The sequence below is a fragment of the Rattus norvegicus genome, chromosome 3, assembly GCF_021556685.1.
Source record: "Rattus norvegicus strain SHRSP/BbbUtx chromosome 3, alternate assembly SHRSP_T2T, whole genome shotgun sequence".
Classification (NCBI taxonomy): Eukaryota; Metazoa; Chordata; class Mammalia; order Rodentia; family Muridae; genus Rattus; species Rattus norvegicus.
The window spans coordinates 6,013,357-6,028,543 of record NC_141536.1 but is presented as its reverse complement, the minus strand read 5'-3'; the positions used below and the strand labels follow the sequence as shown (position 1 = coordinate 6,028,543).

General features: G+C 49.2%; 1 protein-coding gene across 16 annotated transcripts in view; it reads right to left on the bottom strand.

Moving 5' to 3' along the window:
• Nucleotides 1-15,187, bottom strand: part of Psd4 (pleckstrin and Sec7 domain containing 4) — a 38,527-nt gene that overhangs the window by 14,304 nt on the left and 9,036 nt on the right. For 6 of the 16 annotated variants that reach the window (XR_015683050.1, XR_015683046.1, XR_015683048.1 and 3 more), the window contains 2 exon segments: nucleotides 9,989-10,065; nucleotides 1,130-2,155 (listed from right to left, as the gene is read on the bottom strand). Coding sequence is in view for 8 of the 16 variants with exons in the window: in NM_001434196.1 (NP_001421125.1) it covers nucleotides 1,130-2,044 (915 nt within the window). In the remaining 8 variants the exon portion in view is untranslated. 16 annotated transcript variants of the gene reach the window in all.

Here is a 15,187-nt window from a genome sequence, read left to right as displayed (position 1 = left end):
AAGCAGAGAATTTCTGGGAAAACTGTCCCCCTGCCTGTCTCACATAACTTGTGACAAACCCTGATTGATATCAAGGCTCCTATGTCATTGTTCTAACAAGGGCCTGATCTACTGACCCTGTACAACAGGAAAATGAAGGATCCTGAGCTAAAAGAAACAAGATGTTGAAATCTCTCAAAAGAGTGGACAGGACTCCTAAAATAGACAGCTCTCTGGTGTGACAAAGGTCAGCTTAGGTTACTCTGTGACATTTGGGGATGCCTAGGAGGTAGGAGAGAAGATCCCAGAATCTCTTGGAATACCATGAAGGGAGAGGTTGCTTGTTCTCCGAGCCAGTCTATCTAGCTCCTTGAAGCTGGTGACAGAGAGATTACTGGCCTCACTTGCATCTGAGTTCTAAATGACATTATTGTACTGATAAAATGTCCCATTATTCTGAAGTCTATATTAATCAATCTTTGTGTGTGAGAGTATATATGTGTATGTGTGTATCAGTGTATGCATGTGTGAAAATATATGTTTATCTGTGTGTGTAATTATATATGTGTATCTGTGTATGAGAATATTATGTGTCTCTGTGTGTGTGCCTGTATATATGTTCATGCCTCCCTCCCCCCCTCTCTCTGCGTGTGTGTGTGTGTGTGTGTGTGTGTGTGTGTGTGTGTTGCTTTTATGTGAGCATGTTGAACATGTAGAAGACAGAGGTAATGGCCTCCTCTGTTGCTCTCCACCTTTTTTTCAGGTGGAGTATCTCTTACTAAACCTGGGGCTTGCTACTTTGGCTAGACTGGATGGCCATTGAGCTCCTGGGATCCCCAGCTCCACTCTCTTATCTACAGTGTTGGGTTTCAGGCTGTACATTGACAAACCCAGCTTTTATTTGGGTTCCAGGGATTCAAACTCAGGTCTCCAAGCTGGCGCGCGCGCGCGCGCACACACACACACACACACACACACACACACACACACACACACACACACACACACATACACACACAGGTCAGTTTGCTGTTCTATTAGCTCAGATCTCCCAAAACGCTACGTTCTAAACAGTGTCCTGTGCCTCCCGAGGAGGCCCTCCCTGTCATGTCCCCACACAGCCCTCAGCTGGCTTCCTCAGCTAACTTACCTCACCCACCTGATCAGGAGGTACTATGGGAGCTCCTTCAGTGGATCCTAAGGCCAAGCAGGGGTGCATCTTATAGGAAGGCACAGGGAATGGAGGGGTGGAGCACCTACTATGGTCAGCAGTGTTGCTCCCCAAATCCAGATCATTTTCTTGCGTCCAGAGCCCTGTGCCTTCTTGGAGAGGAGAATCCAGGGTTTGAGGCCTATGAGGCCAGGTCTTCATATCTAGGTGGGAATTCGGGTAGCCCCAGGAAAAGCATTCTCCTTCAGTGCTGGTGTCTGAGCAAGGGCTTTCCAGGAAGAGGGGATTATCAAAGAAGATGCTGTCCTCCTCAGCACCCCACTCTGGGGAGGAGCCTGGCATTTTCTTCTTTGGCCAGGTCTGGTTCTCTTCCTCAGACCCACTGCTGTCATCCCCAGAGTCTTCATCCTCCTTGGGCCGACTGGGTTTCAGGCCCACATCACCAAGGAAGTCCTTAGAGGGCGGTGGAATACAGCATCTGAGTCCTGCTTTGAGTCCCTCTGTTTTCTCTAGCTCCTCCTCCAGGTCCAGGACACACATCTGGGCCTGCAGGATGCCAGCCCAGAATACCACCTGGGTGGATGAGCTCCGGTTCTGCTGTGGACTCCCCAGAGAGCTGTTGTCCTCTAGTGACCTCGATGATGCTGGGGCCTGGCTGGCCTCCCCATGCACCAGGCGGTTTCCCAGGTGACTGGGTTCCACATCAGAGTCGCCATGATGAGCATCAGGCCTGGCAGATTCAGGGGGGTCAAATGGCCAAGTATGTTCCTGGCAAGGTTCAGAAGGGCCCGGATGGCCATGCACTTCACTTGGATATGCTTCTGGATGGGGCTGTAGGTTGTCTTCCAAGCAAATATTGAGAAATTCCATGGGTCTGAGGTGGTCCCCCATCATCCACAGAGTGACAGTTGAGCAGAAGCCCTTGGTAGCACCTGTTTTCACAATCCCATTTCATGAATTATTAGGTCCACAAGCCAAGGTAGGAACTGGAAATCCACATCTAGCCTGTAAATGCACAAAGTGAGTGCATAGGAGATGGACCATAATCCACTCAAGTCCTATGTCCAAAGTGCTAGACACATTCAGAACCCACACCTGGGACATCTACTAAGGGACATTACTACCCTGTGAGTCCTGCTATGAGGAAGGGTGTAGCACACATGTCATGTGGCCTTACAACCTCAAATTGGAATCAGTATGCACTTGTTCCAAAGACACCCAGCAGCTGGCCAAAGGGTTCCAATGTGGCTCAGCATAAAAAGAATGCATGGATATCAGGCCTTTCTCTTGGGATTAAGAGAATGGAGAGACAGAAGTAGGTGTAGCGGGAACAGCTAGAGTACCTAAGGGCACCATGAGAGCAGCAGAACTGGGAAGACATATAAGCCAGAGTGTGAAGACTCAGACACAGGCTATAGAGGCAAGGAGAAAGGAGCAAGCTCACAGGAGCAGCAGGCACCAGGAGAGCAAGGCCACAGCCTGCCTTCTCCCTCAGAGTATGGGTCCTGTTTGCAGGCCTGCACAGTTCACAAGGCCAGCTCATTAAGTGGCTTCCTTATGTGCTATGCACAGTGGTGCAATGTAAGGCAGAAGCCCTACAATGTTCCCCACTCCCTCGGCCTTGTGAAGGACAAGCTCTAGCCCTCTGCTCCACCAAGAAGCATAGTGCTTGTTTCATGAAGTGGAAAGTCTTGACTTCCAGAGAGGGCGAGACCAGAAAGAAAGCAGTAGCCACGTGTACCCGAGGCTTCGAATGCGAAGAAACTTTCTGGTAAATCATTCCCTGTGGTAGTGGAGGTGGGCCCTCCTCAGATGTAGCCAAGGAACATGTAGGGATATTGCTGAGAAGCAGGACTCTCCACCATCTGTGTGAAACACAAGCTTATAGGGCTGCCAGAATGGCCCTGATTCCTCTTAGTGACTGGTTTGTTTTAATCTACTGGATGTTGACATTCAGGATGAACCCTGTTTCCCTCTTGCACCAGCCCCAGGAAGTACAGAGGTACAAGGATGTATGACATACATGCCTTTCCAGCATTAAACATACCCTGGTTCCATCAAATATTTCCTTACATCTCACTTTCTTCTACTATAATTTTGTCTTGAAGACTGTAGGCGTGCCTGAAAGTTCCAGACACATGTGGGGACAGCGCGTGTGAACATGTGAGCTGAGCTCCCAATCCACAGCTCGAGTTGAATCTCATACAGACAAGAATGACAGATCCACCTATGCCCAAGTAGCTCCTCTTCACTAGCACACACACGTCCTGGCACTGGAAGATGACTGTGCACTTCTTGCCTTTCTGTCACACAGACAAGGAAACCAGAGCCCAAGCCTTAAGGACTCAGAGCTGGAAAGAGAAGCCCAGGTCTGACTTTAGACCCCCTACCTTTTAATGCACAACTTCTGCAGCCTTCTCTGCTGAGGGAACTTCCCCTGTGCTGCAGGGGATGCTGCTCAGCTGGTCTCCCTTAGCACCCCCCTCTTTGGAGCCTCTCCCAGGCCCGACTTCACACTGGGTTCCTATTCTCTGGGCAGGTGGTAAAGTGGATGAGATGGCTGTACCTGAAAGCCACAGGGGGCTCAGTTCCTCCATGCCAAGCAGTAGAAAGTATGGGGTAAATAAATGACCAAAGGGCTTGGGGTCACCCCTCCTCACCACTGAGAGCTGAATAGATACGCCAAGGTTGGATGGCATTTATGGACTATTTAAGGTCACCTAAAAGACATAGCTTTTGCCTGTGAGTGTCAGAGAGAAATGGGGTGGGGCTAATCTTCTAAGTCTCCTTCTAAAAGACCCTGAAAAGTAGAGTCCCTATGTGGGTTTTTTCTTTTTACTTTGTTCTGACACCATGTCCCATACTTTATTACAAACCTGGAGTTCCTCAATGACAAGAAAGCTCTGAATTTTTAGTACCTGGGAAAGGCTTCTGACCAGGCTTCAAGTCCCTCTATTATTTAGAGGGACTCATCCCCTCCCAAAGGTAGATTTCAGAAAAACAGAGGCATTTTCTATACTTAACCATAGCTCTGAGTCAGATGGTCTGAAATTGGTCTTGCCTGTCAGTCTTCTCCAGGAACTGTAGACCGTCCTTCAATCTCTCAGCATATCTCCAGGCCCAGATAGTTAGAGAACTAACAGCCTTTGCTGTCTGTGTCAAAGGAGCAAGAGGGGCTGCCCTACTCTAGTATGCTAGTACTCATTTCTGCCCTCACTGCTCTCTGTGTAAGAGGCCTCAGACAGCCCTTCTTCAGGGAAGGAATAACATACCTCAGAACCTGAAGACCCTCAGAGGTCCACGCATTCCGGGCCTGCCTCCAGCTTGGCACTAGAACCTATCCTAGGGGAGGAGGTCATTAGAGCCATGAACTGAATGGCTTTGCTCTGCCATGTGCTTCCGCCATGACGTGATGTCTTGCCACAAACCAAAACAGTGCGGCCATACATCCATGAGCTAGGACCTTCACAACTGTGAGCCAAAACAGTGTTCTCCTTATAGGTGTTTTTCTCAAGTATCTGTCACAGTGACAGGAACAATACGAGATATACTCTTAGGTTAACAACTTCCCTGAATTATGATCACTCTTGGATCTGCCTGGCACAAGGGATCAAGTGCACCTAAGATCACCATGGAGGAACCATGTTAAGGCCTCCTCAAGTAAACAGACTAAAGGGCACTACGACTAACTAGGGAGTGTGGTACACACTGAAGCTTGAGGGGAGGATGGACAGAAGCTATCTGCTCACAGCTGCTGGAGGAGGCGGCAATGCAGCCCCACCCTCCCTCTCTTACCAGACCCCAAGACAGAACTTCATACTCCCCTCCTCTTCCCAGCTAAACCCATATCCCTGTGTACCTGCCTGGCTCCTTTCCTGTGTGTAATCCCTCCTCTTGTCCCGCCCTGACCCCCAGACATCACATCACATCTTAATGTGTCTCAGCCTCTAAATCCCATCTAAGCATGTAGCCAGAATGATTCACATACTCTCATTACAGAATTTGTTTGACAGGACACGTGTGATCTTAGAAATAGGAATGGGCACCAAAGCCTAGAAGGAATCCCATGTGTCTCTTTTCAAGTAGGTACTTATACATACATGCATACATATATATACACACATGCATACATATATACATGCATGCATGCATAATACATACATGCATACATGTATACATATAGATAGACAGACATGCATACATATATGCATATATACATATATACATACATGTATGCATGCATACATACACACAGACATGCATACATACATGCATATATACATACATGCATACATACATGCATGCATACATACATACACACAGACAGACATGTAGGTATACATGCATACAGACATACATACATGCATGCAAGTACATAAAGCAGCAATGGTGGAATATATTTGGGGCTACCATGGACACCATTGAATATTAGGTTTTATAGAGTTTGCTATCCTAGAAGAAAGACAGTGTTCCTCACTGGAATTTTTCAAAGATAGAGAGTGGGGAGGGGAGGATGAGAGAAACTATAATTTTCTAGAGATCAAAGAGGAGAGGGCAGATCCTTGAGGTCTTATATCTGAAAGACCTAGGGAGAGAAGGGTCTAGGGGGCCAAGAGAAATTGAGGAAAAGGGATGGGGGTGGGGTGGGAGGTGGGGGGAAGAAAACTCAAACCTGCTGATTGGTTGGTATGCGGTTTGACTGGACCAAGATTCTTTTAAAACAATTAAAGTCAACCTGACTGCATTCCACATTTGGTGTTCAGCTCTCAGTGTTTGCTCAGAAGACTCTTGTTGCCTGAAGTCAGCATGGGGAATTCTTGCTTATCCTTCAATTCAAATTCTTGGGCTCCTGTTCACCATGGAGTCTCTCAGGACTGGGGTAGGGGCTTGTGTTCTCCTCTGTCCTATCCATAAATGCCTTGGAATGGTATCATTATCCTTTAGTTCAAGTGGATCAAAAAGTTTAAGACTGGTTTTGATCTGAGACATTCAGGATCTTTCTAGGAGATCCCTGAGGTTCTAGAGCCTAAAGGTGAGCTTCAGTTCCTAGAGGCCAGGATATGCGGAGGAGGTGTGAACATTCATGGTGGGGTAGCTAAATTTAGTGGATAAACATGTAGGAGAGCTGGACACATAGATAATAGAGTATTTGTCTGTCATGTGCAAGGGCCTGGTTAATACCCTATATATATTGTTTCCAAAAGAATGAAAAACAAAACAAAAAACAAAACAGAACTCTAGCACTCCCACTATCTGCGACATGCTTGAAACACCCTACTAATTTATCAGAAGTTCAAATTTAACTGGGTCTTCTGTATTTTATTTGGCAACCTAACGCCATGGGAGTGGGTACAGAATGATATCCAGGCCCTGCGAATAGGTTACTTATCCAACTGTACAGTTCTTCAAGTACCCCATAGGTGAGGCAAACAAAAGCACCCACTTGTCTCTAGCGAAAAAACTAAGGTTTGCAGGGTTTTCTAGCTCAGCCAACAGGTGAGAGAGCTGGGGTGTAAGGCTTCCCTAGACAGACTCTCATCTCCCACCCACATGTCAGCATGAGCCTGAAAGGATGGGTTGGGTGGCCATGCATTCAGGAGGTCATCGGAAGGGTTTAGTCCTTTCGATGGCCATCACAGCTGCCCTAGCAGGGTGAGTATCGAGACCAGCCTTTTTACCCATGGATGAAGATGAAAAAGGCACCTCCTTGACAGAAGCAGGCTAGAAACAAGAGAGCAGAGCACATGCACACCTTAAGCATGCATCTAGAATTTTCTCCCCACCGCCTTAGTTCAGTGAAATCACCTCCACCCACGTCTCACATGGGTGAGCTTATTGTGTTTGTGTGAGGATAACTGGGGGAATCAGTTCTCTCCTTCCACCTTGCAGATTCCAGGGATAGAGATCTGCTCTTTGGCCTTGAAGGAATTCTCATCTTGGTTTCCGAACAAAAGCTTCAAGGAATGGTTCAGCAAGACTATGTCTCACCAGATGGGTTCTATTGCCTTCAAAACAAAGTAGCCCTCCATTTTTTCAGAGTTCTGTGGTGCTCAGGAAGTTTAAGGACACAGTCTGGGTGAGACGGAATGTCTTTGCAAACCAAGAAAAAGATCTAGTGTTCTAGAACATACAGGGGGAGGAGTGACCAGGCAGGTAGGAAAGGGAGCAGCACCATCTTCCTGTGCACCCTCTGTTCCACTCTTGGGCTCTGCGAGTCAGGTAATTCTCTCTCTCTCTCTCTCTCTCTCTCTCTCTCTCTCTCTCTCTCCCTCCCTCCCTCCCTCCCCCCCCCTCTCTCTGCTCCTTATGTATACGAGTGCTCTGTCTTCACATTAACCCAGAAGAAGGCATTGGATCCCATTACAAATGGTTGTGAGCCATCATGTGGTTGCTGGGAATTGAACTCAGGACCTCTCTCCAGCTATTTCAGGCAATTTCACCAGGAGGACATTTTTTAGGGAGAATGTTTCAGGGCTCAGCTGCATATCTAGCTGGTGGAGAGGAGTGACACAGGGACCAGGAGGTCAGTCCCTCTTACCCTACCCTAGAGCATCAAAAATTCATTTTCTTTTAGTTTTCACTACAAGGTCGTTAAATGTATACCACCCTAGCTGGCCTCAAATTCACCACCCTAGCTGGCCTCAAACTCACCACCCTAGCTGGCCTCAAATTCACCACCCTAGCTGGCCTCAAACTCACCACCCTAGCTGGCCTCAAATTCACCACCCTAGCTGGCCTCAAACTCACCACCCTAGCTGGCCTCAAACTCACAGGAGACACTAATGCCTCTACCTCTGCTATGCCAGAGTTACAGAAGTGCTCTGACATGCCTGGTTTATATGGTGTTGGGGATTAAACCCAGGGCTTTGTGCATGCTAGGCAAAGACTTCCAACTGAGCAACATCCCTAGTCCAGCACTGCTTTTGGTCTTGCAGGGCAGAGGGAGCAAGAGGATACCTGGATTTGCTTTTTACTCGTGGCTTAAAGATCCAGCTTTGTATTCTAGCTTAAGAATGTGCAACTGAGTACGGAGACAAGCTGTACTGGGGAGGAAGGTAATAGCCTGAACCAGGGTGACAGTGAAGAATGATGATGGGGGAGTTCACAGGTTATATTCACATTTTAACTCTACAATTGACTAGCTCCATGACAAAGGGAAATGTCACCAGGTCCCTCTGCTGTAGAATAAAGAACGCCACTCAGCAGGTTTGCAATATAATGGGAACTGGTCTGAGTACAGATTCTGGGACTGGTTCTTGGGAGGTGCTCAAGAAATTGTCTTGTGTCTTCTCAGCCTAATTCTGTGATTGTGCCATTCACACAGAGTAGCAAAAGTAAATAACACACACACATGTGCTCTCTCTCTCTCTCTCTCTCTCTCTCTCACACACACACACACACACACACACACACACACACACACACACACACTTCCTTGTCAGGTTCATCCAGATCCACATACTCTCAGCCCTCAGCCCTGTGTCTGGAACATCCAATGCACCACATACTCCAGTTTAAATTTCCAGATTAAGCGAAGCAGCTGGCTTCCTTCCTTTCAGCCTATAAGAGCCCTGAGCCTTCCAGAGGCATGGGAGGTGAGCGGCTTTGTCCCTGTGTAGCCCAGGCGGCAGCAGTGTCCCCAGGGGAAGGAGCCACAACAAATGGAGTTTCTTGGAATGGAGGGGCAGGACTGGTACCTTTCCTCAACTTGGGCCCAGAGCAGTGTGAGAACTGACTAAGGGAGGCCCCATCTCCTGCTCCCAAGAGAGCTTTCATGCAAATGTGGGGGGTAAGGGGCCCCATAGCCCATGCTGAAAACAGCTGAGGCTCAAAAAGAGAGCAAAGAGTGACAGGGGGTGGGAAGAGGGAGCTGACTTAAATCAAAGCTGGGGAACAGCTGTGGCCTGGGAAGGCAAAGGACCCCTAAGAGCTCAGGCCAACCCTCTCCTTCCTCATACCCCAGCATCTGGGCAATGATCCCTATACCAGTAGTTCCAATCGATGGATAGCTGGAGGGGTGCTGTGAGGCTCCACTGTCCTAGAGAGCTGGGGACATGCCTACTTGGAGCCTATTTTTTCAAGGTAGGCTAAGGTCTAAGAGTTCTGGCGTTGATGGGTCGACTTTCTTAGCCCCTTTAGTAGAAGAATGACTCTAACTGTGGAATTTTAGGCTCTGAAATATGAAAGCAGGAACTGAGGACCAGTTTCGAGGGACAATAGGCCTTACAGTATCTCACAGAGGGACACTTTTGGGAGTGACATAGTTCCTCTTACACATCAGGAAAACAGACCTAACTCAATGGCTAAACAAGTTGAAGGCTGTTTCCTGCTTCTAACTCTAGTCTTTTGGGTGGGACCTGAGTATAGTGTGGGGCAGGGAGCACCTTAAGGCCTGAAGCCCTGACTCCATTTTGTCAGAGGCCACACCCAGTGCTGATCCAGAACCCTCCTGGGACTCCAGGGTCTACAGTCAGGGCAAGCTGAAACCACAACCACTACAGTCATGTGGACTCCGGCGGGTTGCCTTGGCCCTTCACCTTATATCTTACAGAGTTCTAGAGGCCCTAGTGAAAGGAGGGGGATGCAGACATCAGAGATAGAGTTAGATAGAGTTAAAAGTTGGCAGTGTAGAGGAAAGGTAGGGGGCGGCAAGGATCTAGCGAGGTTAGGCTCATGTCAGGTACACAAGCAGCTATCAAGCCCAGAAACCTGTCTCCATCTGGTGTACCAGTCCCTAGCCCGGGCCATGAGGGCCCATACAAACTCTATTTTATTAACCCCTAACCCAGATTCCCCACCCCCAGCCCCACTCCCACCCCGTAAGCCCACTTAGCTCACCTTCAGGCTCTCCTGATCCGTTCCCCTGCCCCAGGAACTTACTGCTGCATGGTTCCCCGCCTGCAAATGTGGCGACTGAAGCTTCCGACTTCCGCTCCCCTCACCACCGTGACACATAACCCTCCCGCTCCCCAGGGCTCCCTAGCCCTCAGAGTAAGTAGCTCAGTACCTCACACTTCCTGCCCACAAAACGAGGGCCTCCACTTCTGGCTCCAGCGTCTCCCAGGGCCCCCAAACGCTATTTATGCCCGCTCCTTGAAAACCACTACCCTGGAGCACCTCCCCAGAAAGAACCTGCCACAGATTGTCCTCCCCACAACACCAGGGCCTGAGAGAAAGGGGAAGAACAGGAGGCCTGGGCTGTGAACAGCTCCGCCTCATTCCTCCCTGAGGGTTTACCCCAGGTTCTGCCTTATGCCTCAGCTTAGTTGTGTGGTTCCCCCACCCCCACCCCACGGATTAGCAGTGGGAGACAGAGGGCCTCAAGTCAAGCATTTTTTTACATAGAGCATTTCAATTTTTATATGGTTATGATAATGACACCTAGAATATTATCTTATAGTTACCAAAAGGTTCCTTAGCCAATTCTCACTCTGACTTTATAAAGCATGACTGCTTCAGTCATTGTACAGTTCCAGCTGCTGCTTCAGGTTGCACACATGGGATGTTGCAAGGCTAGATCCAAGCCAAGCCGTTAGAACACATGAACTGATCAATGTCTATTCCCAACAGTTGAGTTCTACACAAGTCCCTGGGACGGGCTGCCATCCTTAGGAGTAAGATACAGAGCCAGTGGACGCCACACTCTCGGCAAACAATCCATATCTTCAGTCTCAGCTCCACCATTTTTCTGCTGAGGATCCTGTCCTACCAGGCCACCCCAGCCACAGCTCTCATATACCCATTACCTTCCCTGGGCTCTCTTTCCAGGCCTGCCCACACAGTGGTGCTGTCAAGGCCTCAGCCATGGGCCTTCTGCACAAGGCCTGCATTGAAAGGGCATGGCTGTTGGTCAGCCTCCTCCGGCTGTCCTTTTACAGATGGAAGGAGTCCATGAGAGGGTTTACCCAGCCAGAATCAAGAACTCCTCTGGGTGTTGAGAGTCTTGAGAATTCTGTTCTGGGCCCATTTTGCCCCAGGCACATTGCAGCTCCATACAGCTCAAGACTAGGTTTAGGGTGGTTAGTGTGCTGATAGCAGAGGGTGGGGCAGAGGGTAGGGCTTAGAGTCTTCCCTCCTGTCCAGAGAGCTTCTGATGCCGGGTTGGGGTGGGGAAGGGAAAGAGAGGTGGGTCTAGGCAGGGGTTCTGCCCAGGAGCCACACAAGAAGAGGATGAGGAGCCTGCTTTAGGCCTGGACCTGCAGGCTGCTGCTAAGGTAGGACTTAGAGAATGAAAGTGAAACATGACGTTTGTCAGCTTCAGATAACTTTCATGTATATATCAGATGGCCCTGGCAGGCTCAAACCACCTACTTTGTAAGATTCGCAAGTGGAGTGCACAGCTTAATCTCACAAACACCTCCAGTTCAACATATCCTGGCTGATCTTTTTCAGTCCTTGAATTCAGGAGTATTCAGAATTTTACAACTCTCCGTACAGTTGAGTAAACCTGAAACTGAAATATATCACCTAGAAGCAAACCTCTTCTCAGGCTCTAGACTTGCCTCTGACCTGCAGCGCTCCAGCCAGTGTTTCTGTCCTCACTACAAGTTGCTGGTCAGCCAGGAATAAAACATGCTGCTGGTTCACAGGGAGTTGCCAATCTAGAGACAGAAAATAAGCAGGCACGCTGGCTAACCAGCATCTGCCCATAAAATGTCTAGACTGCTGGGAGGAAGGGGTGGAGAAACTAGGGAGGGGGCAGGGTTAGCTCACTCACTGCCTCCTGCCTCAGAGGTCAGGGACAGCCTACTCAGAGATATAGTCTATCTATATGGATTGGGCCCAATGGGGAAGAACCCTGTAGGTGCAGGTCTGATTCCTTCTCTAGAATGGGAAATGTCTTATGTCAGTGGGCCTGGCACTGGAAGAAGTCCAGGCTCTGTAGAGGCAGGACCCACCAGAGTGGACTGGGTTCTCCAACTGTGGACCAAGGTGTATTTGAAGTTGGGAGTTGAGGGCCAAATAAGTATTTGCTTATGAGTTTATTTTAGTGTCATTTGTCTACTAAGTGAAGAACAACCATCGGGGGCTACCTAAGAGGAAAACCCCCGTTAGGTGGCTTTGGAGATGGAGTAGGGGACCAGATAAGGGAGGACACTGTCTTGGACAAGGTTGATAATGGCATGGGAACAACTGAGAAGCCTGGCTGCTTACAGATGGGAGATGTGAAGGTAGGAGGGAAGTCAAGGGTAGCTTCCAGACCTCAGCAAGTGCCAGCAATGGCATTTTTGGACAAGGAAAAACCCCAGGCAGGGAAGCTCCTGGGAGATCAGGAGTTTGAGTTTCTAAGTGTTGGGTTTAGCTATCTGTGGAATTCCGGCAGGCAACTGAACACATGCCTGGAGTTTAGGGGCTGGTGTGGCCCCAGAGAGGTATCTGAACCAGGCATGGTGGGGCCCACCAGGATGGGAGGAGAGGGCTCTGTAAAGCAGACTATCGAAAGGTAAGAGAAACAGAGACAGCTGGAGAGAGGAGGTCGCTTCTGAAGGAGGAAGTGGTTGGCTGTTCTGAGGCTTGTTGGATTGTCAAGAGCAATAAAAAGGAAAGTGAGCCTTCATTAAACATGGCCACTGAGAGTTTGCAGACAGGTGACATTGAGAGGGGACAGTTGAAGCACATGACCATAGTATAAGAGACTGGAGGTGAGCAGGGTTGTCCTATTGACTGGGGGCTCCGCCTCCTCCCCAGTGGCCCTTAGCACTCTTAGATCCCTGAAGCTGGTTGGATGCTACCTAGGCAGTCTGCTGCCTCCTTCCTTGGTCCCAGGTTCAGCTCATCTATGGATCAACAGCCTTCCCTGTGACCATGAAGTACATTCATTTGATGGCAGAGTGCCTGACCTAAACTGTCCCTCCTCCATTTGACTGATTGTTCATCTCTTTCCTAATCACTTCGGAACAAAGGGAAATCTGCCTCTCCCTCACCTTCGAGGCCATGGGTCATGAAGGACTTTCCTGACTGCTGGAGTCCTCAGTCTGCACGCTTTTCTTGTAACTTTTATCTCCTGATATTATATGAAGTAAAACTCTGGGTGGAGGATCCCTTGGTGGAGGCCAAAAAGGCCTCCAGCTGGAGGGACATTATGGCCCCTGGTCCCAGAGTCTCAAGTAGTGAGCTCTACTTCCTTCATCCTTCTCCCCCAACTCATGGAGTCTCTCAAGTCCACCATCCTCTCCAAGAACCCAAACACATCCTGACCATGGGGTCTGCAGCACACACAGCCCACACAGCCCAAGGCATGTAGCATTGACGGAGTCTTCCGAGCCCCTGAGATAAGCTACTTCCTGTTTGTCCGCAAAGGAAGCCCTTCAGCACAGGTGGTTGCAGTGAGCATGGGAGGGGGAAGGGACACCTCTTAAATGTGGAGCCCCTCATGAGGCCCAGAGGGAGGAGAGGGAAACCCTGACTTATTGCCACATTCTTTCCTGAGCCCCCTATGCACAGACTTTTGCAGAATTCACCAGACTTTCCTAAGGCACTGGCCCTTTCCCCGGAGAGCCCATGGATGAAGTATGATTGTCCCCATGCTCCAGGCAGTTGAGGAGACTGGGGATCAGAGTAGTTACTGATAATCAATAACACTGCAGAGCCCAGCAAGTACCCGTCCTCTGTCTTGCTGCCATCTATATGCTATGGAAATAGGCATTGCAGTACTGAGGTAGAGGGCAGGCCTCCTCTCCAAGCCAGTGGGTCTCCCATGTTGTAACCAATCTTAATCTCAAAGCTAAGGCTGGCTGACCTGAAACGCTGAACGTCTGGGCAAGTAGCAGACAGAGTGACAACCAGCACTTTCCTTTAGAGAAGCCTTGATATAAGGCAGCTGTGTGATCTAATTGCAGGCAGAGTCATGTTCCTCACCACCAATGTGAGCTCTGCAAGCATGAGTTCTCAGAAAGGACAGAAAGGAGGACACCAGCCTTCCCAGATCTCTGTCTGGTCAGGAAGTGGGTTCCCAGGGATCAGAGCAAGGAGCTGGAGGAAGGTGGGCCAAGTCTTCAATTGCTAATACCCAGCAGGGGCTAAAGGCACTACCACCTGCGTGCTTGTGGCTTAGATTGGGGTTAGGGGTGGGGGTGGGGCATCTCTCAGAGTCAGGACAAAGGATGGGGTAAGAATCCACAGGTGATGTCAACCTCCAACACATCCACTGGTATCCGTGCACCGTGCACCGTCAGCTTCCTGACTTCTTCAGGAAGTGATTGTGAAAGGGGGTGTGGGTCGCAGGGCCACAATCCCAGCTACTCAAGAGGCTGAGAGGAAGATGGACAGTTTAAGACACACTTGGGCTATGAAGCAGGTTCAAGGCCAGGTTGAGCAACTTAGCGAAGTATTATCTCAAAAAACATGAGTAGACTGTGTATGTCTCAGCAGCAGAGCGCTTACCCAGCCTGCCATTCAGTCCCTTGCAAGAGGTCCAAAAGCGGATGCCTCAGCGGCTTACTCCAGGTCAGGTGACCCAAGGAAGCAGTCCTATCCCTGTCTGGTCAAACCAAAGACCCTTTGTATCTGTGGACAGGTGATCCTGGGCAGAGCACCCAAGCCAGGGTGCCCAGACTTTCCTTTGCCCCTCATGAAAGTTCATTCTTTCTTTCCCCCAAGGGTCCCTTCCCTGTCTGCCCTCAACTCACAGCTAGGAGATTTTAGGAGAGCACTTTTCTCACAGGTACTTGTCATGGGTCTGTCCCTCTCATGTGGTCAGTGAGTGGTTTCCACGGTTGTCTACCCTCCCTCACTGAAGGCACCCACTGAACATCTATCTGCTTGGAGCACACTAGCTCACCATTACTTATAAGAGCAAAAGTGTTCACATCCTCTACCTTGATTAGTGGAACCTAGGCAAGTATTACTGATCTTGTTTTAAAAAACCATTTAAGCAGAGAGATGCTCAAAGTCTATTACTGAATAGGAAACCTGTTTGTGTGCCAGGGAGCTACTCACTTGGTAAAAGGCTTGCCTGCCATACAAATGTAAAGACATGAGCTCAACCCCCAGCACCCACATAAAAAAGCTGCACCGTATGACACCTGCTTATGGTTC